Source organism: Mustelus asterias, chromosome 6 (genome assembly GCF_964213995.1).
Source record: "Mustelus asterias chromosome 6, sMusAst1.hap1.1, whole genome shotgun sequence".
Classification (NCBI taxonomy): domain Eukaryota; kingdom Metazoa; phylum Chordata; class Chondrichthyes; order Carcharhiniformes; family Triakidae; genus Mustelus; species Mustelus asterias.
In genome coordinates this window covers 20,009,999-20,037,974 of record NC_135806.1, presented here as the reverse complement: position 1 = coordinate 20,037,974, position 27,976 = coordinate 20,009,999, and the positions used below count along the sequence as shown (strand labels likewise).

The window sequence follows — 27,976 nt, the reverse complement described above, 5'->3', positions numbered from 1 at the left end:
AGAGGGAGCATTACTCTGTAGTAGTACCTTTCATGACCTTGGTGACTGAAACGGGAAATGTTCCACTCCTAAGCACCAACTGCCCCAAACCTGATGAGCTACTTGCTGAGCATGATTGCTTTTTTTCAATTGTAGCGGTCTGAGTCTGCTGAAAAATATTTCCCCGTGGCATTTCCAATTGATTTGATATCAATATAATTCTGTATATTTATTTTTAATTTTCAATTTACTTCTTGAAAGTGACATCAGAGAAATATATTATCATTTGTTTTATGCATCATTCATCAGAACTCACTTTGTGGCATGCATCAGCCCAATTGAGAGCTACCTGTTGCGTCTCTATCAGCATCTTCTGTACAATGCTGAATATGATTTTGACTTAGATAATCCCAGCCATACAGCTCCGATGAACATATTGAGTGCCGGATTTCAGGGATGTTGGTAATTAGGTGTGGTATTAAAGAGTGTTATTTTGTGGCTTCATCTCTGCAGGGTGAGACAATGGCCCAGTGGTGTCATCACTAGTCTATTAATCCAGATACTCAGCTAATGTTCTGGGGACCCGAGTCCCCACAGGCATGTGGTGGAATTTGAATTCAATAAAAAATATCTGGAATTAGGAATCTACTGATAACCATTAAACCATTGTCAATTGTCGGGAAAGCCCATTTGGTTCACTAATGTCCTTTAGATACTGTGTGAGTCCATTAGGCCATCCTTACATGGTCTGATCTACATGTGAGTCCAGAGCCACAGCAATGTGGTTGACTGTCAGCTGCCCTCTGAACAAGGGCAACTAGGAATGGGCCAGCCAGCATGCCTGTGAACAAGATTTGTCACGGAGAGGAATTCCTTTTCCAAAGGCGACAAAGGAAAATTAGAGGGTGCATCAATCTACCAAGCTGTTTGTGCAGCCCGCATTGTTGACTTGAAAGTAAAGCTGATAGAAATTGGCAAACAGATAGAGATGCTCATTGTGTGTTGTGTGTGTGTGTGTGTTGTGTGTGTGATTGGTGCACAACCACATCATTTCTTGTGAAGAAAAATGAGGAAATATTTTCCCTTGTGTAAGAAAAGGGAAATATTTCATAAGGAGCCAAAGGTCCCCATTGCAAATGCACTTCTAAGTGATGCATTAAATGGGATAAGTTGAAAGCATGAAATTGAAGTTAGATACTGTGTGAGTGATAATACAGCGTATACAACTGACAAGATGGAGATAGAAATTGCTATACTTCAAGTTTCAGCTCCATGGAGAATTAAATACAGTGAGCCTATGTTGCGTGGCTAATTTTGCATCAACCTTTAGGTCATATTAGATTCATAGATATGGGGGAAAGATTTCCTCTGGTTATATTGTAGATTAACAATATACATTAGCAGTGATTCGACTATTTACTGATTTTGAACAGGTGAACATGTTCGTTTTTAATAATTTAATCAGAAATAATGCAAAAACTCTTCCAGCAACGTTTGTGTTGTTGCCGATGTACAACCAACAGCCAAAATCATCCTCCCATCCACTGCAATATACCTATCAATGTAAAGTCTGTGTATGTTTTTCCTGTGGCCTTGCAGCGTATCAAAAACCAAATAAGTTGTGCCTTGTTCCCTGTTTTGACTGGTGCAATGTTTTCAAGCACATCCAGGCGGTTTCTGTAAGTATTTGAATCTTCTTGTAATTATTGTAAACCGTGAGACACTTTGTCAATGAAATAAATATGATACTTCACAGTCAGCAGCGAAAGCAACACTGCGCCACGACATGGCATTCCCACCAGCACTCCGGAGCATTTGCCTGCCTCAGTGAGCATCATGTCATTTTAACTGTGTGCCATACAACTCAAGTGTTGGAATAAACTGGGGTCAACTATGACAAACAGACCACCAACTTTGCAAGTAATCATCTGTAGAGCCTAATCCAAATTGTTAAATGTATACTGAACAAAGCTCCACAACTAGGGAAAGGATTCTCTTCAAGAGTCAATGCCCTTAATCCACAGGCAGTACTGACACTACAACAGGAGCTTACATCCCAAGTGTTAAATATCTTCAATTCCAGTCATTTTGCAGGAAGAGCTAAGACCATATTGACAATGAGTAATTTCAATCCTCATGGTTTATAGTACAATTGCCTTGGTCTACTGTTATAAGTTTCATGAATTAAACCATCGTAACACAAGAAAATGATCTTAATGCTTGGGCTAAACTGTAGTGATGACAAGAAAGTAGGGAACAATGAATAAGCAAAAGCAAAATTGTGCCTTAATTAAGATCAGTCTCACAAATCCTTTTTCCTGTTTCTGGCCTAAGCAAGTTTTCACTTCCTCTTCTCCTAGTTCCTGTTTACAATCCCATTGCATCTACCACAATTTTCCCCTTCCCTTTCGCTGTATCCTCTTTCCACTTGTTGTATCCTGTTTCCACTTGTGCCCTCTTTACACTCACTGTGTCTTCTTTCCACTCACTGTGCCCTTTTTCCGCTCACCATGCCCTCTTTCCATTTACCACACCCTCTTTCCACTCACTGTGCACCTTCCCTGTTCTCTCTGCTCTTTCCCCACTCACTTTGCCCTCTTTGCATTCACTGTGCTCTTCTTCCAACTATTGTGCCCTTTTTCTATTCGCTGTGTCCGATTTCTGCTCTCTCTTACCTGTTTCCATTCACTGTGCACAGTGGTCAGCACTGCTGCCTCACAACGCCAGAGACCCGGTTTCGATTCCCGACTTGGGTCGCTGACTATGTGGAGTTTGCAAGTTCTCCCCATGTCTGCGTGGTTTCTTCCGGGCGCTCCGGTTTCCTCCCACAGTCCGAAAGACATGGTGGTTAGGTGCATTGGCCATGCTAAAATTCTCCCTCAGTGTACCTGAACAGGCGCCGGAGTGTGGCGACTAGGGGATTTTCACAGTAACTTCATTGCAGTGTTAATGTAAGCCTACTTGTGACACTAATAAGTAAACTTTAAAAATGCTTTCAACTTTAACTGTGACCTCTTCTGCTCGGTCATCCGTCTTCTCGCCATTCCCTTTTTCCACCCGCTGTGCCACCCTTGTACTCGCTGTGCCCACTTTCTACTTGTTGTGCACTCTCTTCACTATTTCATCTCCTCTTTCCGCTCCCTGAGCCATTTTTCCACTTGCTGTGCACTCTTTCCTCTCGCTGTGCTCTCCTCTTCTAGCTTCTCCCATTTTGAAGCTTTTATTTGACCCTCTTGCAGGAGTAAATGAATTTGAATATAACGGCATATAAATCCTGCCCTGGTCATCGGATTTCTGGGTTTACTTTCGGAAACAAATAGAACCCAGGAACAGAATAAAGTTCTGTCTTCTTGATAAAAGTTAGACTTACCTCATTTTAACTGTTTCTCCAACTGCATTACCAAGAGAAGTTTGCAGAAATAAAATCATGATATTGCATTTTCATTAGATTGAATCACAGTGATTGATAGATTCTTGCCCTGTATGTGTTTGCTGATCACCCAACCTGCGAAGGTTGGTGGGGTTGTGGATAGTCTGGAGGGATGTCAGAAGTTACAGAGGGACATAGATAAGATGCAAGACTGGGCGGAGAAGTGGCAGGTGGACTTCAACCCAGATATATGCGTAGTGGTCCATTTTGGCAGGTCAAATGGGATGAAGGAGTACAATATAAAGGGAAAGACTCTTAGTAAGGTAGAGGATCAGACGGACCTTGGGTTCCGGGTCCATAGGACTCTAAAATCGGCCCCGCAGGTGGAGGAGGTGGTTAAGAAGGCGTATGGTGTGCTGGCCTTTATCAATCGAGGGATTGAGTTTAGGAGTCCGGAGATAATGATGCAGCTATATAAGACCCTCGTCAGACCCCACTTGGAGTACTGTGCTCAGTTCTGGTCGCCTCATTACAGGAAGGATGTGGAAAAGATTGAAAGGGTGCAGAGGAGATTTACAAGGATGTTGCCTGGATTGAGTGGCATGCCTTATGAGGATAGGCTGAGGGAGCTCGGTCTTTTCTCTTTGGAGAGACGTAGGATGAGAGGAGACCTGATAGAGGTATATAAGATGTTGAGAGGCATAGATCGGGTGGACTCTCAGAGGCTTTTTCCCAGGGTGGAAATGTCTGCTACGAGAGGACACAGGTTTAGGGTGCTGGGGGGTAGGTACAGGGGAAATGTTAGGGGGAAGTTTTTCACACAGAGGGTGTTGGGCGAGTGGAATCGGCTGCCGTCAGTGGTGGTGGAGGAAAACTCAATGGGGTCCTTTAAGAGACTCCTTGGATGAGTAGTAGGGACTTAATAGGATGGAGGATTATAGGTAGGCTTAAAAGGTAGGGATATGTTCGGCACAACTTGTGGGGCCGAAGGGCCTGTTTTGTGCTGTAGTTTTCTATGTTTCTATGTTCTGAATAGGATTGGCTGAATCCATGGAACCCCTGGTCATTCTGGGGAGGATAGAAACTCTAATGGAAGTTACAATTTCCTGGCCTCTTTTTCCTCAGAGTTTGTGAGTTTTAAACTGATATCATATCAGCGCGCAGTTACAGCAGGCAGTACAGAAGGCAAATGGTATTTTAGCCTTCATAGCGAGAGGATTTGAACATAGGAATAGGGATATTTTACTGCAGTTGTGTAAGGCAATGGTGAAGCCACACCTGGAGTATTGTGTGCAGTTTTGGTGTCCTTATCTGAGTAAGGATGTCCTTGCTATAGAGGGAGTGCAACGAATGTTTACCAGATGTTTCCTGGGACGGCAGGTTTGGCACATGAGGAGAGACTAAGTCGGTTGGGATTATATTCACTGGAGTTTAAAAGAGAGGGAATCTTATAGAAACGTACAAAAATCTGACAGGTTTAAACAGGGTAGATTGAGAAAGAATGTTCCTGAAGGTGGGCAAGTCCAGAACCAGGAGTCACATTTTGAGGATAAGGGGTAAACCTTTTAGGACTGAGGTGAGGTGAAATTTCTTCACCCAGAAGGTGGTGAATGTGTGGAATTCACTACCACAGAATGCAGTTGAGGCCAAAATGTTGTCTGATTTCAAGAAGAAATTAGATACAGCTCTTGAGGCTAAAGGGATCAAGGGATATGGGGGAAAGGGGGATCAGGATATTGAATTTGATGATCAGCCATGATCAAAATGAATGGCAAAGCAGGCTCGAATGGCCAAATGGCCTACTGTTTCTATGTTTGTCCACCAAATCCTGGCCCCAGTTGAAATCAGGTCCATAATAATAACAAAATAAAAGCAAAAACTCCAGATGATGGTGTTCTGAAATAAAAACTGAAAATGCTGGATAAATTGAGTAGGTCTGGCAGCAGAGTTAACTCTGGAAACAGAGTTAACGCCTCCAGTCTGGATGACTCTACTTCACTGGGGTCATGATGTTTTTTCACAGAAATCCTCCAAAAATTGTGAAAATCTGGACGTTTCTAAATTGATAATCCAGAGTAAGAATGACCTTGTCAAAGAACAAAGGAAATTGCAGCACAGGAACAGGCCCTTCAGCCCTCTAAGCCTACACCGACCATGCTGCGTATCTGAACTGAAACCCCCTACCCTTCCATGGACCATATCCCTCCATTCTCATCCTATTCATGTATTTGTCAAGATGTCCCTTAAAAGTCACCATTGTATCTGCTTCCACTACCTCCCCTGACAGTTTATCTTAACTGTCTAGGGTGATAAGTTAACTTGTTATGAACTCAGGAAACCTAAATTGCATTAGTAGGTACATAATTACAATTTGGATGTTGTTTGAAAAGAAATGCAAGGGAAATGTGTGTTATTTGAGACTGAACTGCAGCAGTCTTGGTAAATGTGCCGATAAGCTTAAAGAGAAGGCGCTACTAGTTAGTTCAATCTTTCTCTCCAATTGTTTCTCTCATCTTTCCTTGCTCTATAATTTCTGTGTTGCCTCTGAGCCTTTACTCATCGCAATACAATAATTGCAGTTGCTTTAAAGAAAAGGAGCTGCTTGCAACTGAGGAAGACACTTCCCAACTCTGCAACTTGACTAAAATGCCCCTTTGCCTTTAAAGGAAAAGTTGCTGTCACTGCGAAAGTGATCTGATCAGCGATAATTACATAATGATTCACTTGAAAACATTTTATTACCAATCTACTTCAGAGAGGTGATGGGTCAGTGACAGCAGGCTGGCACATTTGCTGTGATATAGTGTCTCTGTTGTTAGTGCAATGTCAACTGTGATTTCTGCCTCGCGTTTTGTCCCGTTATTTAAGCAAAGCGCCGTCATGCTGCTGAATCTTTGGAACAGCATCTTGAAAATTGAATATGAAAAATGTATTTGTGTATTGGAGATGACATGTCATCGTAAAATGCGTTCAACATTAATTTTGAGACATGATTTTGGTACATCAATAACAGAAGCAACACTCTGCTTACTACATGGGGGATGCTGGCACCAATTCAGGACCCCCATCAGTGCCTATTGCACACTTCACTCAAAAGTCTCCTCCCTTTTGTATGCGCTTTTCTCCATAACCGACACTGCAACAGACCTGGGAATGTTAAGAAGCATCTGGCTGTTGAGGATTGCTGTTTAGGATGTGGATTGAGAGTGACAGGAGTGGACTTCACTTGTCATTTATTGTTTTGTTATGATGGTGGAGGAGGGAGGGGGAGGAGGAAGAGTTCTTGCACCCATTCATTGCGTATTGGGTACCTGCCTACTCGTCTGCTTGGATTGGAGAATTCCACAGATACATCAACATGGAGACTGGGCTAAGGATGAGGAATTCGAAGAACTGATCAGGATTTTCTTTTTATGCTGTTTTGGCTTCACTTTACAAGATGTCTGCCTGTAAACTACAGAGGCTCCTCCAGTGGGATGGTGATTTACATGGTATAATGTCCTTTTTGATCTGTTCTGTTTCTGTTTGGGCAGTGTTGGTTGTTGTATGTGCACTCATTTACAAAGCAGACAAATGCTCTCGAAAGGTGAAAGGATTTTGCAGAATTTCTAAATTTGTTTTTGTCTCTCTGTTTTTGCAGGTTCTGAACACACAGCATCTCTACTTTCAGACTGCACTTACTTGCAGCAGCTTGTAAGACAGTGAGAACGAGGCTGCCAAAGGCTGCTGGTGCCAAGCTGTCGGATGATGCATAAAATCAGGCCTCTGGTGGTGTTCCTATGCTTCCTACTACGTGTTAATGCTGAGGGTAAGTCCAATTCTACCATTAGATTTACCTCATTTTGCAGAGTGTCTTATTAGCTCCCTCTCCCTCCCCATGTCCAAGCTCCTGCACATACTCATTAAACTTATCCGAAGGTCTATAACAGAAGGTCTGCAGGGACGTATGAGCCTATCTTTAGATCTGGCTGCCATTTTTTTTCTTTGCACAGTTGGAAATGGAGCCTGCATCAGATATCTGACTGCTGTGTAGGTTTTCATTGTTTCTCATCACAAGCTCACATGCTTTCGGGATCTACTGTGTGCAAGAAACTATCGTACCATCCTGAACAGGACAGTACAATATCCAATAATGTAATGTGCTATGAAGCTGACTAGAAGCACAGATATTGGGGTAAATTTCACATGTCACCTTGGCAATTATTAGCAAGTGCAATAACTCCAGTGTGACACAGCATGCTTTCGTTCATTCTGTGGACCAGAGTGCTTGCAAGTCTATAAAAGAGTTACACATTTTTATATATTTCCATCAAAAATCTTGCTTTGTGCTGAACTCTCCTTTTAGAATGACACCCAGGTTGGCAAAAAATAACCTCTAAGAATAAGAAAGACTGGTCCTGCTCTAATTTGGAAGTGATTTCTAACTTTGGGTTCTTAAATACAATACAGGTACATTTATCAAGCTAGGTTTTTGTCCTCCCTTGTCCTTTTGTTCTGTTAGTAATGTGAGAAACGGGTGATTAACATTCACGTATTGCATGATGGTTCTGACTCCACGCAGTGACATTGGCTCTTGAGTAAACAGTAGGTTCCTGTAGCTCAACAGCTTTGCTCTTTACCCTCTGATTATAATGAAACGAAGATGAACTTGCAGAATGCAGAACCACAAGACAGCAGCATCAGCAGTAGACACCACCCATCAATATAACATGAAATGAAGACAGACTTGCCGTTTGTTAGGAATGGTTAGCAAAAAGCAAGGAGCCTTCTCTGTGTGGGAGCAGAGTACAGTAAACCATATGCCACTTGCATTGCGATGCGTTCACTGCTCTGTTGAGCCATCTGTACTCTCACTGCCAGAGATTCTGCCAAATCTACTGGTCTCAGTATAATAGGCCAGTGCTAATTTCAAACTTAAACGTTTCTTTGCTTTAAGCCTTGCTTATACCTTCAAGAAAATTTTTTAACTTTTGCCAAAAACCACTTTTAACAATAGGGGGGAAAAAAAATAGGGGTAAAAGGGTTGATTCAAATAAGTGGAAATGATTACTTGACAATATACCTTGCCGTTTATCATTGATATTAAAGATATCTATTTAGAAATATTGCTATTTAAAATCTGCTGTCGCTCATTGTGTACCAGGAAAGAATCCAGTATGTATTGGGCTCAAATAGAGGTCAATTGATGACATCATTACATTACAACCGTGAGAAGGGAATGTTGTTCTGTAAAGGGTCACTGAGCATGAATGTATTTTTGTTGCATCCATTTGTTGATGAAAATACATCCCAACGTGTCCAACAAATGCACGGCAAGCTGTTTGTTGCAGGATAGAAAAGGGAGGGTGACCGAAAGGGAGAGAAGAGTTTTGAGCATTTGGTCTCCTGTCATCTGAAATTAATATATCCGATGTGATATTTTCTCTTCATATACTGAGGGATTGATGTCACAGTACAGTACATTTGCTTCTGCAGCTGAATTTATACATTGTTGGGTAGCTGCAGTAATTCTGTACCTGTTTAAAATGAGGCTATTGAAAAACCATTTATTCTTCATGTTGTGCTGTCAATTGCATGCATGCTCGGCAGTGCTGAGGCTTTGCAGTAATGTTACTGAATGATGTCATTCAGTGGTATTGGTCATTTGAATGTCATGGGTAGGCAGGTGTAGTCTTTATACTACGAGACAAAAGTGTTTCTGGTCCAAAGTGTTCCTTTTCAAGCACTAGTTTTGGAGTAATGATTCTTTAAGAATGATAATTTGTACAAGGGGAAAAAAAACTTAGAAGAACAAAATCAATTGAATTGGGCAATAAATGTTGCATCAACTTTTTAAAGCTGGTTCTAATTCTGAAATTGGGACACACCTGCAAATCCTCTTTGGTGAATTAATAGAGATTGTCTGTTTTTCTCCAGAGCCAATGACCTAATAAAATTGAGGGAATGCAAAGCTTTGAAAGGAGTGATTTACAAGGATGTGATTTTGGTTAGTTGGCAGATTATTACAGACTAACATTCTTCTAATCTGAAGTAAGGGGCTAACCTGAAGGTTTTTAAATGCCATTGGAAGATGTGCGAGATTACTATTTCAGTAATCCCGCACATCTGACCACCGTGCCTTTATTGCAATTATTTATGTAAAAGTAAAATTTCTTCCTGAAATCTGAGAATTATTTCTTAAACATTGTCATGCTGTGCATTGTTGAATAGAAATAGGCATAATTTGAGAAGAAGCGAAACCACAAATTATCATGTCAGCTGAAGCAATAATTTGTCCCTAAATAACAGGTATAAATTCATCTATGTCTAGAATTTAACATGAAAATCTGCAAACTGATTGATTTTCCACTTAATGACACATGAATACATCAAAAACAAATTAATGCATTGACACACTGATCAATGTGTTTGTAGATTGTTTGATCATTTTGTTGTATTCTCTAGCGATACTTCATGATTTGCATTTTGTTTACACAAATGTTGATATAAACCATTAAGTTAAGCCTTTGCTGTAGCATGTTAGATAAACGTGAAGCTGAGGCAAACATGGGGTTATGGGGAAAGAACAGGGCAGAGGCTTAAAAACAGCAAATGCTGGCAAAACTCAGCAAGTCTGGCAGCATCTGTGAAAAGAGCAACAGAGTTAATGTTTTCAGTCTGCATGACTCCTTCAAAATTAAAGAGAGGGAGAAATGTGAGGGATTTTAGACTGTTGGAAAGGGTGTTGAGCAGAGTAGAGGTTGAGTAATAGATGGGAGCTGGGAGAGATTACAACAAAGATGTGTAAGGCATAAGACAGAGGAAGCATTCATGGCAATGTGAAGGAAAGGTGCTAACAGTAGAATAAAGGCAGATACGAGGATGTGTTAATAGGGGAACAACGGTCCATGCTCAGTGAAGCAAAACTTAAGAACAAATAACAGATGGCCCAATGGGGGGGTTGGAGGGGGACAGCACTCGAAACATTAACTCTGATTCTCTTTCCACAGATGCTTCCAGACTTGCTGGGCTTTTCCAGCATTTTTTGTTTTTATTTATTTCAGATTTCCAGCATCTGCAGTATTTTGCTTTTATTACATGGGCAGAGGATTAGTTTGGATTATTATACTGACACAGAAAGCCAGGTGATGAATGATGACACTGGAGCCAATCTTTACTCAATCTTACATTTCTTTAGAAAGTTATACATTACAAGCATACACCTCCTAGCTCCATCACAGCAAAGTTTCAGTAAATATTTGGCAACAGAATGTCCCAATTTTAAGGTTTTTAAAAAAAACATCAACATTTATTATACAAAGGCAAAAAGATTAAGAATGCTCAAAATCTGAAACAATCAGAAAATGATGCAACTATTCAGCAGGTCAAGAAGCAGCTGCAGGGAGAGAAACAGAGTTAACGTTTCAGGTCAGTAACTTGCTATCAGGATTGGCAGAACTGTAGCTTATTAACTGCTTTGGTATCTTGAATAAATGAACTGTGATTGCCCATGGTAGCTTGGGAGATCGTTGTATTCTTATCCTTCAGGCGATCAAATCAGATGAGGTTGGCAGTGGTTAAGTTTAAGTGGAATTGTTTGTGGGGGAGCCAGGGCCTGAGTGTGGGGCTGACCAGAAGCCATTGGGAGGAAGGTGGTCCTAGGCGCCACTCTTTTTGAGTGTAGGAGTGAGGCACTTCCCTCCAGAGCTCCAGCAAGCCAGGGGGGCTACTCTCCCTGTGATGCAAGTGCAGCAAGGCTACCCCGAGGTCTCATGTGGGAGGAGGTGGCCTGACTGATTAACCGTAGACCGCATGTTTTCTGACCAGGAGTGTGTTAGTACTGTAGTACGTAGCCTGCAATGACCTGGGCCCTGCCAGTCAGTGCCTTTTATTAACAATATCATCAATATTTATAAGCAAATTACTGCAGCTGCTGGAATCTAGAACAAGAACAGAAAATGCTGGAAAATCTCAACAGGTCTGACAGCATCTGTGGAGAGAGAATAGAGTCAATGGGCCCGATTTTACCATTGCGTCGCGCTTGTTTTCGGGTGCGAAAATGTGGTAAAGTTGGGTGTGAGGCCATTAGTGCGATCCACGCCCATGTCCATGCAGATGGCCACTTTACCGAGACCCGAGAATGGCCGCGATCCGATTCGCATCCGAAACGGGCGCAATGGCGATTTAAATGGACCTGCTAAATAAAAGTCTGTTTCGGGCGCTTCAGTTGCTAAAGAGGTGAGTTCAGAGCTTCCAACGGCTCTCTGACTCAGATCGGTGGTGAGGGGGGGGAAGGGGGAGGCTGGCCAGATCATTCTCTGGTGAGGGGGGAGGAAGGAGGCCCGATCATTGTCTTGTTGGGGGGGAGGGGTGCGTGGAGGGAGGAGGAGGCGGGTCAGATGTACCTCTGGGAGGGGCGGGGCCAGATCATTCTCTGGGGAGGGTGGTGGTGGGAGTGAGGCCAGATCATTGGGGGGGAGGGGGGTGGGTACGATGTATCTCTGGGCGGGGGGGGGGGGGAGGCCCGATTGCTCACTGGTGGGGGGGGGACGGGGGGGTCCGCTGCCACTCTGCGGGCGATCGGTGGGGGGGGAGGGTGCAGGGGGTTGCGATTGGTCTGGGTAGCGGGGGGGGGGGGGTAGGTAAGGGGGACAGTGATGTCTGTGGGGACCATTGCTCCCGCTTTTCGCTCCAGGTCGCTTCATCCGTTTTCTGCGGCCAGGGAGCGATCTGACATGGGCACACTTCAAATTTTTTCTAACTGCGCATGCACAGTTCAGAGCTCCGATCGTTTCGGGCACGCTAAGCCCCGCCCACAGCGCAATTCAGACTCGCAATTTTTTTTTCAGGCTAAGTGCGTATGGGGGCACCTGAAAGCAGATTTCCAAGTCGGATCTGAATTGCACCCATATTCAGCACTTGGAATGAAAATGGTAAAATCAGGCCCGATGTTTTGATTCAGGATGATCCTTTGTCAGAGCTGCTGAAATTTTCCAGCATTTTCTGTTTTTGTGTCATCAATAATTAATGGCTAAGAGAACAAATGTGACAACGTCTGGAGTGGAGTCCCCAGTGTTGTCATGGGGTGGGTGAGATCAAAGATAACTGGCAAATTCTTCTTGAGCTTTGTGCCCTGATTGAACTCTGTGCCGTGGCGGCACGGTAGCGCAGTGGTTAGCACTGCTGCTTCACAGCTCCAGGGTCCTGGGTTCGATTCCCGGCTCGGGTCACTGTCTGTGTGGAGTTTGCACATTCTCCTCGTGTCTGTGTGGGTTTTCTCCGGGTGCTCCGGTTTCCTCCCACAGTCCAAAGATGTGCGGGTTAGGTTGATTGGCCAGATTAAAAATTGCCCCTTAGAATCCTAAAATGCGTAGGTTAGAGGGATTAGCGGGTAAATATGTGGGGGTAGGGCCTGGGTGGGATTGTGGTCGGTGCAGACTCGATGGGCCGAATGGCCTCCTTCTGCACTGTAGGGTTTCTATGATTTCTATGATCAACACATTGTTTCAGTGCTGGCACCACCAGAAGGCATCATAGCTCATGGTCTCGGCATTAGCACCAGTTAGACTTGATCATCACGAGAAGACGTGATCTTTCCACTGTTCTCCACACCCTCACCTAACACAGTGCAAATTGTGACACCGACCAGTCTTGTCAGCAACAGAGTGAAGGTGCACCCCAATGTTTCACAGTTCCAAACATTGTAGCCTGCCATGCATCAACACCCTTCTCAGAATTAATGATGCCAAATACCAGCATCTTTGCACTATTGCTAGAACAATTGTTATTCACAAAGGTTTACCAAGAAGCTGATATCAATGAAGCTTAAGGAAGTTAGAGCTCAATCACCTATGAAACAGCAAAAACATCATTTGGTAAAGGCAAAACACGCAACAAGGACTGGTTTGCACCTATTCAGTTAAGATGACATCTGTCATTGATGCAAAAACAAAGTTTACATTGATGCGCAACATAAGCCGAACAGCAAAAACACTGCATTATCTGAGAGTAGCCAAGACAACTGCTCAAAAGATGGGGAGATACTGCACAAGTAAATACTTGTGTCAAGAATCCCAAATTGCCTGTGCTAATGAAAGTCTTTGAACTATGTACGAAAGGATTAAGGGGGTGCTTGGCCCTCCCATCACCCTGATGTCGACAGATGATGAAGTACTCACCAGCAGCAGTAAACATGTGTCCTGGTGGGCTGAACACCACTGTGAGCTGTACTCCAATGGGATGGATTTCTCCCAGCCCATGCTTGGTGCTCTCACGCAACTTCCTGTCATGGATGAGTTGGATGAAGAACCTTCATCACTTGAGCTTGAAAAACCATTGACCGCTTAGCAAACAGAAAGACACCTGGCAAGGATAGAATCCGAGCCAAACTGTTCACTGAGACTTTTTTTATTATTCATTCATGGGAAGTGAGTATTGCTGGCTGGGCCAGAATTTATTGCTCATCCCTAATTGCCCTTGAATTGAGTGGCTTATTAGACTATTTCAGAGGGCATTTAAGAGTCAACCACATTGCTGTGGGTCTGGAGTCACATGTAGGCCAGACCAGACAAGGACGGCAGATTTCCTTCCCTAGAGGGGTTTTACAACTATCAGCAATGGTTTCTTGGTCATCATTTAGACCTCGAGCGGGATTTTCTGGTCTTGGGAGCGAATGCTACACTAGTTGCTCGCACGGCAACTAAACTACAAAGACTCTTAGACTGCCTCTCCCATGCCTGTAAAGTGTTCTCCCTGACTATAAGTCTCAAGAAAACTGTGACCATGGGACAAGCTGCTGCTTCTCTGCCCGATCACATTCAATAACATTCCCACTGGAAGTTGCTAGCCAATTTTGCTCCCTTGGTTCACGGTGACAATCTGTCCCTTGATGCAGAGCGATACCCACATAGGGAATGCAACTAACTCCTTCTGCCGACTCATTAAACACCCATGGGATAGCACACTTAGGATCAAGCTGATGGTTTATTAATCCTGAAATCTAAGCACCTCTCTGCGTGGCTGTGAAATGTGGATGACTCACAGTTATCCAGGAAAGAAGCTCAACAATTTCCATCTTTACTGTGGTGCATTCTGGATACATCCTGACAGGACAAAATCACAAATGTGGCACTTCTCTCAAAGTGCACTCATGTCTTCAAGTCCTCATCAAACAGAACTGCCTCAAGCAGAATGAAAGATGACCACATACTCAGTGATTTTCTACACATGGTGAGGTAGTCAGAGCCAGATGATCAAGTAGGACATCTAAAGCTTCGCTTCAATGATGTTTGCAATGTGACATGAAGGTCTTTGACATTGATGATCGCACCAGGTAGCCACTAGCTGCTGACAGAGGAAAATGGTGACACCTCCTATTGTGGGTTGGCCGCAATACCATGATGACCATGGACTATGCTGGCTTTGCAACAGAAACCATCGCTGAAAGTGATCGCCCACAATGACACTATGTAGCTTCACGTGCCGCACTTGTGGTAAAACCTGCATCTCAAGGATTGACCTCCTCAGCTGTCAGCGAAGGTGTGCCACATGAAAACATCCTATCAGAAGTGGATTTGTTTGAGACATTCTCATTACCGCTTGTTGATGAAATGATGCCGGGACAAAAGTCCAAAGAGTTCTAGAATCTACCTAGCGCATTGTGCGTTGTCAAATCCAGTCCACTGCTATTATACAGATCTTGCTGTGATTGGAATTAACAGGATGTTTGTGACCACGTAGAAGTCTGTTATCCCATGATGCACTGTCTTTAAAAACTATTAGAACAAAAACAGAGCATTAATGCAAAAGTTGCTCTGATAGTCTTCTCACTCCATCTGTTGTGCACTCAATTTCCTGCTCACGCCCTCATTCTAGTCAGTCTCTGTTCCTTCTCTCAACTGTACAATCTTATGCTTTGTCCCTCAGTTGTACAGTTAATCTACTGCTCCTTGCTTGTATGGTTCATCGCTCTTCCTTTCCTCAATTTTATGATCAGTCTTCAGGCTCCATCCCTCCAAAGTACAGTATTCGGTCTCTTAATTGCACTGCCACTTTTCATCCTTCTCTCTTAATTGTATTACTTAGTTTTCACCCTTGCCTCAGCTGCTGTGTTGTTGGATCTTTTATTGGCCGTGATGTTATAATTTGGCCTTTTCCTGAAATTGTGCTGCGATGCCATCTACATTTATTGTCATTTTGGCCAAAAACCATTTGGGTCTGTTAATACTTAAGTCAATGCATGTCCATTCACATTTATGCGGAGTTAATGCGGATGATAATTCTGATGTGTTTTATTTAATTTTGTTACATGTTTTGCTTATTTTTGCTGATTTCATTTCTTTCAAATGAGCTGAAAGTGATTGAGTGCCCTTGTTAGCTCAAGGCCAGGGTCCACCATGTGCTAATAGCAGTTGAAAAGGTAGTTTCCATTTTCTGTTAACAATATGCCTGTTAAGCATCAGGATGTCTGTTAAGGTGGAAGGGAGATTGTTACCAATTTTCAGCTAATGCTGATGCTGTGGGTTTAATAATTGAACTGAATATTGCCATAGGCATGTATACCTCCGACTAAATAGCATAGTGGCAATGACTCTGGAATAATTGAAGTAAATTCATTGGGCAGCTTTGGCATTAACAGGAATCAGTTGGGAGCGAGTCTAATTTAAACCAGTGTGCATAAGTTCAACTCCTGAACACTTAGCAGACTTAGCAGAAGTTGCTGGCTGCAGCTGACGCATGCATCATGCATTGATGGCATGACGCATTGATGGCTTGAGCCTGGCCATGATGAAAATTACTCAGTTTCGAAGAATATTCCCAGTATCGTGAAGTATTTTGGGTACCAGTGGTAACCACATTAGATAAAACAATCGTTCATGAGTGGGACCTAATTAAGATAGAAACTGATACATCCATAGAAATTCCAGCTATTGATGAGTCTCCAATGTGCTATTCCAATCCCACTATGTCCTCAATTGAACCCACCAATCAAATATAAAATATGAGAGATTAAATGGGTTAAGATTGTGTTCATTAGAATTTAGAAGAGTGAGAAGGGGTCTCATGGAAACTTCAAAAAGTCGATCAGGATTAGACAGGGTAAATTGAGAAAGAATGTTCCCGATGGTGGGGGAGTCCAGAACCAGGGGTCATAGTTTGAGGAGAAGGAGGTCACCTCAGTCCTCAGAGCTCTTAGGACTGAGGTGAGAAGAAATATCTTCACCAAGAAAGCAGTGAATCTGTGGAATTCACTACCACAGAAAGTAGCTGAGGTCAAAATGTTGTGTAATTTCAAGAAGAAATTAGATGTAGCTCTTGGGGCTAAAGGGGTCAAGGGATATGGGGGGGGGGGGGGAAGTGGGGATTAGGATATTGAATTTAATGATCAGCCATGATCATAATGAAAGACAGAGCAGGCTGGAAGGGCCAAATGGCCTACTCCTGCTTCCAGTTTCTCTGTTTCTGAAACAAAATTCAGTTCACAGTTCGTTGTGCTCCAGCTGGAACATTCTTCATCCAGATGCAATGGTGTCGCTTCATCAACTCTTTCCTGCAAGAGTAACGATAAAAAAAAGTGTTCTTGGTATGATGTTACTGGAATAGCGTTTTAGAAGACAAGGTAATTGCCAAAATGTTCTGAGCATGATTCAGCAATGGATGATGTAACGGGAGGGGGACAGGAAGGGAAATATCAGGCGTAAAGGCCTGATAATCAGACACTGATTGTCAGGATTCCCATTCCGACATTGGTGGGGCAGAGACAACCACAGTGGAAAATCTGGCTGGCCTAAATTGCACTCTGGCTCACCTGAGTCCTGCCCACCAAAAACAGGAGCTGAAAATCCCCACCTTCATGTTCACTTTTTCCCTTTTGACCTTGAGTTTGTGGTAGAGTTAATGACATGTCAAGCATATTATTAGCGTTCAATTTATCTATGCCCTTCAGAAACTTAAGTATCTAAATAGGTTCTCTCCTCCTCTTCTCAGTGTTAATATCCTCAGTGTCTGTAGACTTAGCTTGTAACTCAGATGCCAGATCTAAGATGACAATTTAATTGCTTATATACCCTCTCCAGTGTCTTCACTGTAGTACCAGAATTGGGTACAATAATCCACATGAAATCCAAACAGTGCTTTGTACAAATTTACACAAACCTCCTTCATTTTACATTCTATAATTTTCATTTTTCATCCTAACTTCCCCGGGGAGAATTTAATTCCCTTCCTCGTCCAGAGTTTGGTGGCAGGGAGTACGTTTAATCGGATGAGAGGGTGACGGGTGATGACCCCCCCCAAAGTTTGTTGTCAGGCATTAGTGCCTGATGGAGCGATCTGGCATTGGGAAGGCGGGGGAACCTGCTCAGAGCCACCATATCTCTTCCCTCCCCCATCTTGCTGCCAAACCATCTGTTCCGTTCCACCACCACCCCATCCCACCATCGCTACAGTGCCTGGGTCCACCGCAATATTGGTCCTTGAGTGGCTGTAGTTCCAGCAGCTGGAAATGCCTCTCCATTGATGATGCCAATTAATGAAACATAGAAGCATAGATAATGGGTGCAGGAGTAGGCCATTCAGCCCTTTGAGCTTGTACCACCATTCAATATGATATTGGTTGATCATGCACTTTCAGTATCCCATTCCCACTTTCTCTCCATGCCGCTTGATCCCTTTAGCCACCTGAAGAGCTGTTGGCCTCAGGTTGGCCGTCAGCTCGGGGGGCTGATATTTCCCCAGGGTCCTTGATCTCAGGAAAGGTCATCTGCTGCCCAGCTAAATGTCTAATTGGCATTTAATGCAGTGGACCTTCCTGAACAGGGGCAATGTGGGTTCTCGCTGGTTCTCCAGCTGGTGGTCTGCATTACTGTCCTTTGTGCATCATTACCTCATATTGGACTGATGGTTATATTGAGTTAGCTGCATGCTCTATCCTTCTCATGTTATTTCCTGTAACTGATGTCATAAACTTTATTTAATTCACTTATTTGATGTTGCTCACCCTGTGCCTCTTGGGCACATTGCGATAATCTGTCTCTCTTTCCGTCATTGCTCTGTAGTTCTATATAAGACTATTTCTACCTCTCTTTACTTAATTATTTCCTCCCTCCTTTCCCCCACATATTTCACAAGGTCATCTTCAAGTTCCTTCTGTTTTCTGTTTTAAAAAAAAGATTGTTGTTGCATTCATAGAATCATAAAATAGTGCTGCACAGAAGGAGGCCATTTAACCCACCAATTCTAGACTGGTTCTTTCAAGGCGCAATCAAATTAGTGCTACTAGCCCATTGTTTTGCCTTGTCCCCGCAATTTCTTTCTCCTTCAGAATTTATCCAGTTCCCTATTGACGGTACTATTGAAATTGCATCCTCTAATTTGTCAGACAGTGCATTCCATATTCTCACCACTCATTGAACAAGAACAGCTTTCCTCATGCAGTGTCTGGTTATTTTGCCAGTCACTTTAAACTTGTGTTGTCTTGTTACCGGCGATTTAGCCATTGGCAACAATTTCTCTATTCACTCTATCTGAATCCATCATGGTGTTAAACACCTCGAGCAAATCTCTCAGCCTTCTTTGCACTAAAACGAAAAATCTCAGCTTTTCCAGTCTGAACCTGAAACTATTTACCTCTCCAACCATTTCATATCCTTCCTGAAGTGTGGTGCCCCAAACTGGATACATTACTCCTGCTGGGCTGACCAGTGCTTTATGTCGGTTTAGTTTAATGTCTTGACTTTTTCAGCCTATGGGTGGAATTCTGCTGTGGGACTGGGAGTCTCACTGCTGGCTGGAGGGCTGGTGAGAGACACTCTTTTTGAGAAGGTCTGCTGATCCGCCCGCTAAGCCTCCAGCCAGTGGCGAGGCCATTGGCGGACCTTCCCCTGGAATCAAGACCCTAGGGGAAGAAGTCCCACCTATGAAGAGAGGCCAGCCAATCAATGATTGGCCACTTTTGTACTCAGCAGTGCAACAGGAGTGGCCGTGGCTGCTGGACGACTGACAAGCATCAGATTCCCAGGATTAGGACATACCAGGGCGGCACAGTAGCACAGTGGTTAGCACCGCTGCCTCATAGCTCCAGGGACCCAGGTTCAATTCTGCCTTGGGTGGCTGGCTCTGTGGAGTTTGCACATCCTCCTGTGTCTGCGTGGATTTCCTCCGAGTACTCTGGGTTCCTCCCACAGCCCAAATATTTGCAGGTGAGGTGGATTGGCCATGGACAATGTGTGGGGTTATGAGGATAGGACAGGGGAGAGGGTCTGGGTAATATACTCTGAGTCGGTGCAGACTCAATGGGCCGAATGACACCTTCTGCACTGTAGGGATTCTGTGATTCTATGATCCAGGTTATAGATAAGTAATGGGGTTTGGTTATGTGGGCTGGGGTCATGGCGAGAGTAGTGTCCAGTGGTTAGCAGTAATGGCCCCTTAGTAGCTCTCACCCCACATCCCAAAGTAAGGTCCCTCAATCAAGCATTAAATGTCTTTGACTGAGGGACTCTCCTACCCGTAACTGACAAGCTGACTGAATGGTTTGAGTTGCTGTGCGCTTCATATGGGGGATAGGCTCCCTCACAGCTGGGTTAATGTCAGCGGTGGTGGGATGAGGCTTTTAAGTGGTCAGTAATTGACCACTTAAGGACCTCAATAGGCAGCGGGCCAGTAGGTTCGACCATGGACCTTCCTGCCCAGAACATAAATCTGGCAGAGGCTGGAAGGTAGCGGGGATGCAGTACGCCATCATTCTGCCTAATTACAATCCCTGCTCACCACCAACGAGAGCACAATGACTGAGGGAGGAATTTTCCAGCTGGTTCATGCCACCGGGTTCTTCCCGTCCCGCTGGCAACGCACCCCTTCCCGTGGGTTTCACAGCGACCTGCAGTGACATCAATGGGAAATCCCAATGACAGCGGCGGGACCAGAGAATCCCGCTGCCAGTGAACAGCTTGCCACCTCCCACCACTGAGAAACACGCGACTGGGAGGCCGGAGAATTACCCCCATGTCTCTATTTGTAAAACTAAGGATCCCATATGATTTATTAACTGTTTTCTTAAACTGCCGTGTGAGCTTCAAAGGTTCTGTAAAGATACTCGGTTTGCCCAAATGTGACCAATTTTATTAGCTAGCTCCCAAAGTACTCCAGTGCAACTGATGAAGCATTAGCAGAATTATGAATTGGATTGGTAATTTACCAGCCTGTCGTCTTGGAGAATGCTTCCATTACGCATCCACGTCAATTCTTTTACACACAGGCAGGAAGAAAATCAGATCTGATAAATGGAATAAATTTCCAAATAGAGTTACAGAAGGAAAACCCTTGGAATCCTTTGAGAAAAATTGGATCCTGCTATGGGTAGCATTCTTGAATATTCAGTCACCGAACAGCGGCTCATGCTTTGATGTTGTGATGGGACAGGGTGAGGAGGTTGGCCCCACGTCGACTCTGGCAGAAAGGGGATCGAATCTTACAATGTTGGCCTCATTCTGAACCACACACTTGTTGTCTGCTATCTGAGCTAACCCTAACCCTGACCACCCCCCCTACCCCCTGCATCTATATTAATGCTGCAATTAGAAGGGACTGGAGGGGTGTCTTTTAAACTATTTTTCTTCGTCTTTATTGAAAATGTGACTGTCTTCATTTATAATCTTCCTATTGGTTGCATTGTTCCCCAATTCTATGAATGTATAATTCTCTCTGTTTGGATATTTACATAGATTAAATGTGATAGCTGTCAAAAGTAATGACACATGAAGCTTTGATATTTTAGAATTTATGTTGAGAATTGCTCTTGAGGTGACAAGTGTTCACATAAATATCCTCAGCGAGCATGTTGTACATGCCTCTTTGTTTCATTACATAGCACATTTGTGAACCACTTTTCCTTTAAGTAGTGTGTGAATGTCTTTGTTGCACTATTCTCTTATTGGGGATAGTCCGTTGTATCCTTCTGTTTAGTGGGAGTGTGAACGTATGTAGCTAAGGGCCTATGAAGTCAGCTGAATCACAAGACAGGATGGTAATTGATAGTTTTCTCACGTAGTGTTATATTTGTATCAGAGCTGTGCAACCACTAAGGTAGAAAGACTCTGAGCAATTCTGCAACTGTAGACTTATCAATTTCATGTTGCATCATGACTTTCAAGTGCCTTAGTTCAAAGTCAGTTTGAATTACATGGGGGCTGGTCACCATATCCAGCTTCCTGGGGTAGCTCATTTACCTGAGAGTGCGCGACTGGGTGGCAGGATGCTGCTGAGAAAGCTAATGATGATTTGGAGAATCCCTGCCATGTCTTACTCATTCAACAAGGAGCTCAGTGCTCATTAGCAGTCAGTATTTCAGTTGCACTTGAAAATTCTTTTTCCCATTTATTCCCAATAAGGGCAGCATTTGAAGAGGTAATAAGATTAACTTTATTTGATGTTTTTATTGAAACAAAACACATTTTTTTGTTCTGCAGTCAAAAAACTGCAATATATAAATCAAATACATTTTTTATAGTATATTTGTCAACAGGATGAGGAAGGCCCATTGTCATAGAATCCCTACAGTGCTGAAGGAGGCCATTCAGACTATCGAGCCTGTACTGACCACAATCTCACCCAGGTCCTATCCCCGTAACCCCATGTATTTACCCTGCTAGTCCTGCTGACACGAAACAGCAATTTAGCATGACCAATCAACCTAGCCTGCACAATTCCAAGCCCATAGATAATGTACAACTTTACTGTGGTAAATGATAGTTGTCTTGTCTCTCCTGTTTGCATTTTTGATTCTGAGTGTAGCATAAGTTTAAGTCTAAAGTTTATTTATTAGTGCCACAAGTAGACTTACATTAACACTGCAATGAATTAACTGTGAAAATCCCGCAGTCAGTATTCTCCAGCACCTGTTCGGGTACACTGAGGGAGAATTTAGCATGGCACGTCTTTTGGACTGCAGGAGAAAACCGGAGCACCTGGAGGTAACCCACGCAGACACGGGGAGAACGTGCAGATACCCAAGCCACGAATTGTACCTGAGTCCCTGGTGCTGTGAGGCAGAGGTGCTAACCACTGTGTCACCATGCCGTACATATAGGGTTAACGTGGGACAAGGCACAGTGCAGTCCACACAATGATGTAAGAGAACACATGACCGCATCCTGGAGTCAGCCTAGTGTTTGACAGAACCATGTGCACTGTCAAGGAGGAAGACAGCTCTTAACTCCAACCCTTTACTATGTATACGAATGTTCTTGTAGTTAATAAATACATGTAATTAACCTACCTCAGACTACGAAGACTACTGAATAATATCCAACACCCTACAGCATGGCAGCAACAAATGGAAAAACTCAAAACCTCACAAAAAACGCTGAGAAAAACGAAAATCATGCAAGACTGATGAAAAATTTGAAGAAACATTCTGACCTGCTGAAAAGTTCGAGAAGCAAACACGCAGAGGAAAATCACCAGGGAAAAGCTCTCGAGAATGGCTTGGAAGCTGAAGGCTGATGTTTAAAATTCCTCACTACAGTAGAGGATTCCATGGGATCTCTTTGTTTCCCAGTTGCAGCATCAGCCGACTAGGGATGAGCTAAAACGTTTAAATTCCAGGGTGCATCCAGTCCTGAGAAATTTTTAAATATTTCAGTTGTCAGAAATTGCCGTTTAAGAAGTCCGTTGGAATAAACATATCCCCAAGTCAGCTCCGAGGAGGGGAGGAGAAATAATTAATTAATTTGGAAGCATTGTGACTAAAGAATCAGCTTTGAAGCCCAGCAAAGACCGGTATTTGACATTTTCACAACTCTAAAGCATAATGCTGAAATAGGGAAGTTTGAGCTTGCTGATCCAAGCAACCATTGTAATTTCAGCAATTTCTTAAAACTGAAACTAGACTTTAAAATTTTTAACCATGGATCAGAAATCCACTCTTCCAGATCAATTTGGACTTGTACAAGACTCAGACTAATCACGTAATTGGGAACTTTGGAGAAAGAGATTCCTTAGATACACGATTGCTTCAGGTCTGGGTAAAAGGACAGAAGCTCAACAAGTAATATGCTGCTTTACTCAGTAGGCCCTATAGTGGATGACATTGTTGCTAGACAAGGAATCAGTGAATCAGCTGCTAAATCTGAAGATGTTCTAAAAACGTTTGATTTTTTTTTACCTATAAGAAGTAATAAAATCCTTGAAAGAGCTAAATTTAATAAATCTAATGTGTTCAGCAGCCAGGAGAAAATGTTGACTTATTCTTTTATGACTTGTACAGGATGGCTGAAGGCTGTGAATATAGAAACCTAAAACATGAACTTGTCAGGGATCGAATAGTTGTGAGAAGAGTGGAAGACGCTCTCTCATGTTACAATCACAGGAAGATTTAATCCTTGAGGAAGCTATCCAGAATGTCAGGCAGTCTGGACTCCATGTGCAGCACAGGCCCATTTTAAGAGGAGTAAATAAACATTGGTACAAAGGAAACCCGAGAAACCAGTTACTTAAACAGCACAGAAACTGGGGCACGCCAGGCCAAGGCAAGCTGTACTTGAACTGACGAGTAGATCAACCATGCCTGCACTGTGGAGTAAAGTATTCCCACAGGCGAGATGATTGTCCTGCAATTTCAGTGAGTGATTTCAGTGTGACAAAATTGGGCACTTTGGCAAACTGTGAAAAGCCCAAGCATCGAAATGCACAGAAGACCCAAAGATAATTCAGGGGGCTGAGACTGCACACCAAGAGGACTCACAGCCATGCATTTTGGGTGAGGTCAGAATCCTGGATCTTCGTATTGGAATGCAGACGTTTTGATCAATGCCCATCTCACAAATTATAAATTGGGCACGGGAGCCAGTGTTATGGTCCTCCTGGACAAAGAACTGTGGCTGAGACCCCTCTGGCTCTGAACAAAAGGCACATCGCCCTATGGGCTGGAAGGAATCCAACTTCTGGTCATAGGCATGATTCTGGAACCAGTAAGGTACTGCGGGAAACAAATCTATTGGCTGATGTATGTTATCTGTAACGAGCAATTTTCTCTCGAGCAGAGATGCCTGTGCAGCTCTGAATCTCCTCAGCATGGCAGAAAGTGTCAGGACAACAACTATTGTAAATTATAATCATTGCAAATTCCTGAGAGCTTCAACAAGAATCCTGACTGGGACTGCAGCTCTGAACTATCCTCTCTTTTTGCAGAGCAGGTTTGTCCTTTTTCGTAACAGGCACTGGAAAGCTATCATTGGCCAGTGTAGTTACCTACCCAGGTGGTCACCATGCTGCCTCCAATGGAGGAATGACAAATGAGCAACCAATAACCAGAAGAACTTCAACCGTTGGCTCTGACAACTGTTGATGAGGTTAACACTCTGACCATAGAGCAAATGCTGCAACCTCCAGCCAAAGTGCCAGTGCTACAGATGGTGCTGAAACCAAGTAGCAGCCGTCCATTGCCACTGCGCTGTCAAATACAAAGGTGAGCTTACTAAAAACCCACATCCTCTGAACAGAAATTACCATCTTCCATTATAGAGGATATCATGATGAGCCACATGATACAAGAAGAGGAATATATGCTGTGGGGCGGAGCACATCATTTGTCCATCTCAGAGAAAATGGGACAAATTAACAACAACAATCACCACAACTGCCAAATCAACAAAGAGCAGTTCACCATGGAAAGGAGGATGAAAAGATGCTCAGAAGCCAGAACAGCCTCCAAATCAACAGACTTTATCTGTAGTGACAGAGACTACCACTCCTCTGACAGTCGTGCGAACAAGATGTACAAGGTTCATAAGGTCTCCAAACTGTCTGAAGCTATGAACTGAGACTTGAAAGAGAGCAGATGGAATGGGAGTAATGTAAAAACACCGGGTAAACAAGAGTAATTAGAAATGCATTGGATAATGGCTTGGGGAAGGTGTAGTATAAGGTTCTGGCACAAATAGGTTTAAATAGGGTTAACATGGGATTGAGTGCAGTACCACCCACACAGTGATGCCAGAAAACACATGACCTACACCTCAGGGTCACTGTAGTGCTTGACAGATTCATGTACACCAGAAAGCATGGAGATAGCTCCTAACTCGAAACATTACATAGTTCCTGTAATTAATGAATACATGTAGTTAAACTATTTAAGACTACAAAGACTCCATTAAGACCTACCAAAAGATAACCAACACCCTACAACAGTGAGAATTTTTGACAATATCACTGGGAGTTAAGGCTGCCATTTCCTAATCCCTGAAATATTTCTCGGCATCCTTGTCCTTAAGTGATTCTCCAAAACATCAAGTCCTTAGAAATTCAGCTGTACTGGTTTGTTCCTGCTTGCTAACATGTACCCATGTCTACCATTTTCCTAACGGTGCCTTTCAGTGGTTACTTCTGCATGGTTTTTCTATATCTTCAACATAATTCTCTCCTTTGTAGGTGGCTCAGTCACGAAGTTCGAAAAGCACTCCTCATGACTGAAATAAGCAGACTATTGCATTGATTGTTTTTTTGCAGTCAGTTTTGGAGTACAAAATCAGTCTATTTGTACTTTAGTTTTGCAATAATGGCAGAGTGGAAAGAGAACTAATTGTTCTCCACTCAATGTGTTGAAGGACAAGAGCAGCGGTGGGCACAATGCAGTTTGCTACGGCGAGACCCAACACATTCTGCTCCTGCGTAAAACTTTCCTCCCACCACACTTCATTACTGTAATGTCTGTCTGGCTGACTCCGAAATAACTTCAATAAAGATCGTGCGGCAAGGTCTGTGCAATTCTGTCTGCACATTGAATTTCAAGAAATGCAGAAGTTGTTCTTGCCTCCTTATCGTTTTCTTACTCTCCTGAGCTGCAACCGCACCATTGTTCTAACTCAAGGTGCCACCTAACGTGCTGAAATGTGCTGAGCTACTTCACTGTACATTATAATTAAATTAAGTCAGCATGCTTTTAGGAATTTATGTGCACAACTTTCTTTGAAAAGGCAGCAATATTTAATCAAAATACCCATCTCTTCCCATGAAGGTGGCTCAATGTGATTTTGTGCCTTGCGATGCTGTGAATATGGCAGAGGAGGAATGTTAGAGAAGAAGCACTTGTTACACATTTAAGCATGGCCATCAGCACCAGTACCAATCAAATAATTAATCTAATTGCCTGAGCTAATTACAATAATAAAATGAAACATGCCCTGCCATTTGTCAACTGGTCTAGAATTTTTCTGTTCCCAATCTGTCAGTGCGCAGTGTTTTGTCTAATTTGTAGAAATACTTACTCGATAGAATAAATACTCCGTTATTTTCTTCATAAATATTTTAGATCGATTTTGACCCTAAAATGTTGAAGATGCGCAAAAATAAATTGCTCCTTTTCCTGGCTCTGCTAAAAATAAATCATATTTCAAAAAAATCTATTTGTATCTTGTAATTGTGTTTTTTTTTCAGACAGGAGGAATTTCAGCAACAAAATCGGCAAGGGATTTTTGGGAATTAAATTCCAGTAAATTTATGTTGATTATTTTTTGTCGTCTCTAAAGTGATATTATGCACAGCAAAAACTCCATTGTTTCATGGAGTGAAGTGTACCACACTTGAGGCAGGCGGTGCAGCCTCTGCAGCTGACTATAAAAGAAAACTGTTGTGCTCCAGATGGATAGACAGAACAGGTCTTTGATTTGTATTGGAACTCTTTTGCCGTGATGCAAACTGGATGGAATGTGGGCCCCCGGTAATCCTTAGCATTCTATCTTGCAGCCCATTAATATTTATATCTTTTGCAGTGCTGTGATTTTTAATGCCATTTAGATGGTAAATATGGTACAGAAATCCCGGAAAAGAGCCTCTAAACTTATGGTGTTCCTGACGATGACACTTGCACCAAGATTATCACTTCCGTGTTCTCTTCCTCTGAAAGCTGATCAGGGTCCAGAATGCATGCACTTCAGGTTTTAAGAGTAAACTGGACCACCACCCAGCTTGTGCCAGCATTGCCGATATAAGCCCTGTCAATTAAAGAAAGTTGGCCACAGCCATCTGGATTGTACCTGGTGTGTTGTCAGTAGAGGTAGCGTTGTGAAAGAGATCACAACCGGGATTCTCCCACCTCGTCCGCGGCTGGGATTCTCCGGTCCCGCGGCAGTGAATGGATATTTGGCTGAGCACCAGATTCTCCATTCTTGCTGTTAATGATGACGAGGCATACATCATCGGAGAATTCCGTTCTTCATCTCCAGCATTAATAGCCTGCATCTTGCATGTTAGAATCGATCCACCCAAGCCCTAGTTAAGTTGTTGATAGCTTTTAATCAACTTCCCAGACTAATATCCCCTGTTGTCTAAAGGTAACTAATGCAGAGTGGAAAATGTTTCCGTTACTGTCGGAAATGTTGGCACAGTAAAAATTACAAAGATGAGGGGCTGAGTTTTACTGGCCCCAGTGGTAGGATGACAGCTGTGTGGGGGTGGGAGGGAAGAGAGATGGGGGAGGCGGGGGGTGAGGAGGGAGGGGGAGGGGGAGGGGAAGTGCCCTAAAATTGGAGTTCATGTCAGGCCATCATTCCCAACGCCTACTGGGGCGGCACAGTAGCACAGTGGTTAGCATTGCTGCTTCACAGCGCCAGGGACCTGGGTTCGATTCTCGCCTTGGGTTACTGTCTGTGT

At 43.3% G+C, this 27,976-nt stretch overlaps 1 protein-coding gene across 14 annotated transcripts in view; it reads left to right on the top strand.

Moving 5' to 3' along the window:
* Positions 1 to 27,976, top strand: part of ptprda (protein tyrosine phosphatase receptor type Da) — a 595,150-nt gene that overhangs the window by 125,839 nt on the left and 441,335 nt on the right. For all 14 annotated transcript variants that reach the window (XM_078214119.1, XM_078214118.1, XM_078214117.1 and 11 more), the window contains exon 2: positions 6,990 to 7,157. In XM_078214119.1, coding sequence (XP_078070245.1) covers positions 7,094 to 7,157 — 64 coding nt within the window. In that variant the 5' untranslated portion in view covers positions 6,990 to 7,093. The remainder of the gene's footprint in view (positions 1 to 6,989; positions 7,158 to 27,976) is intronic.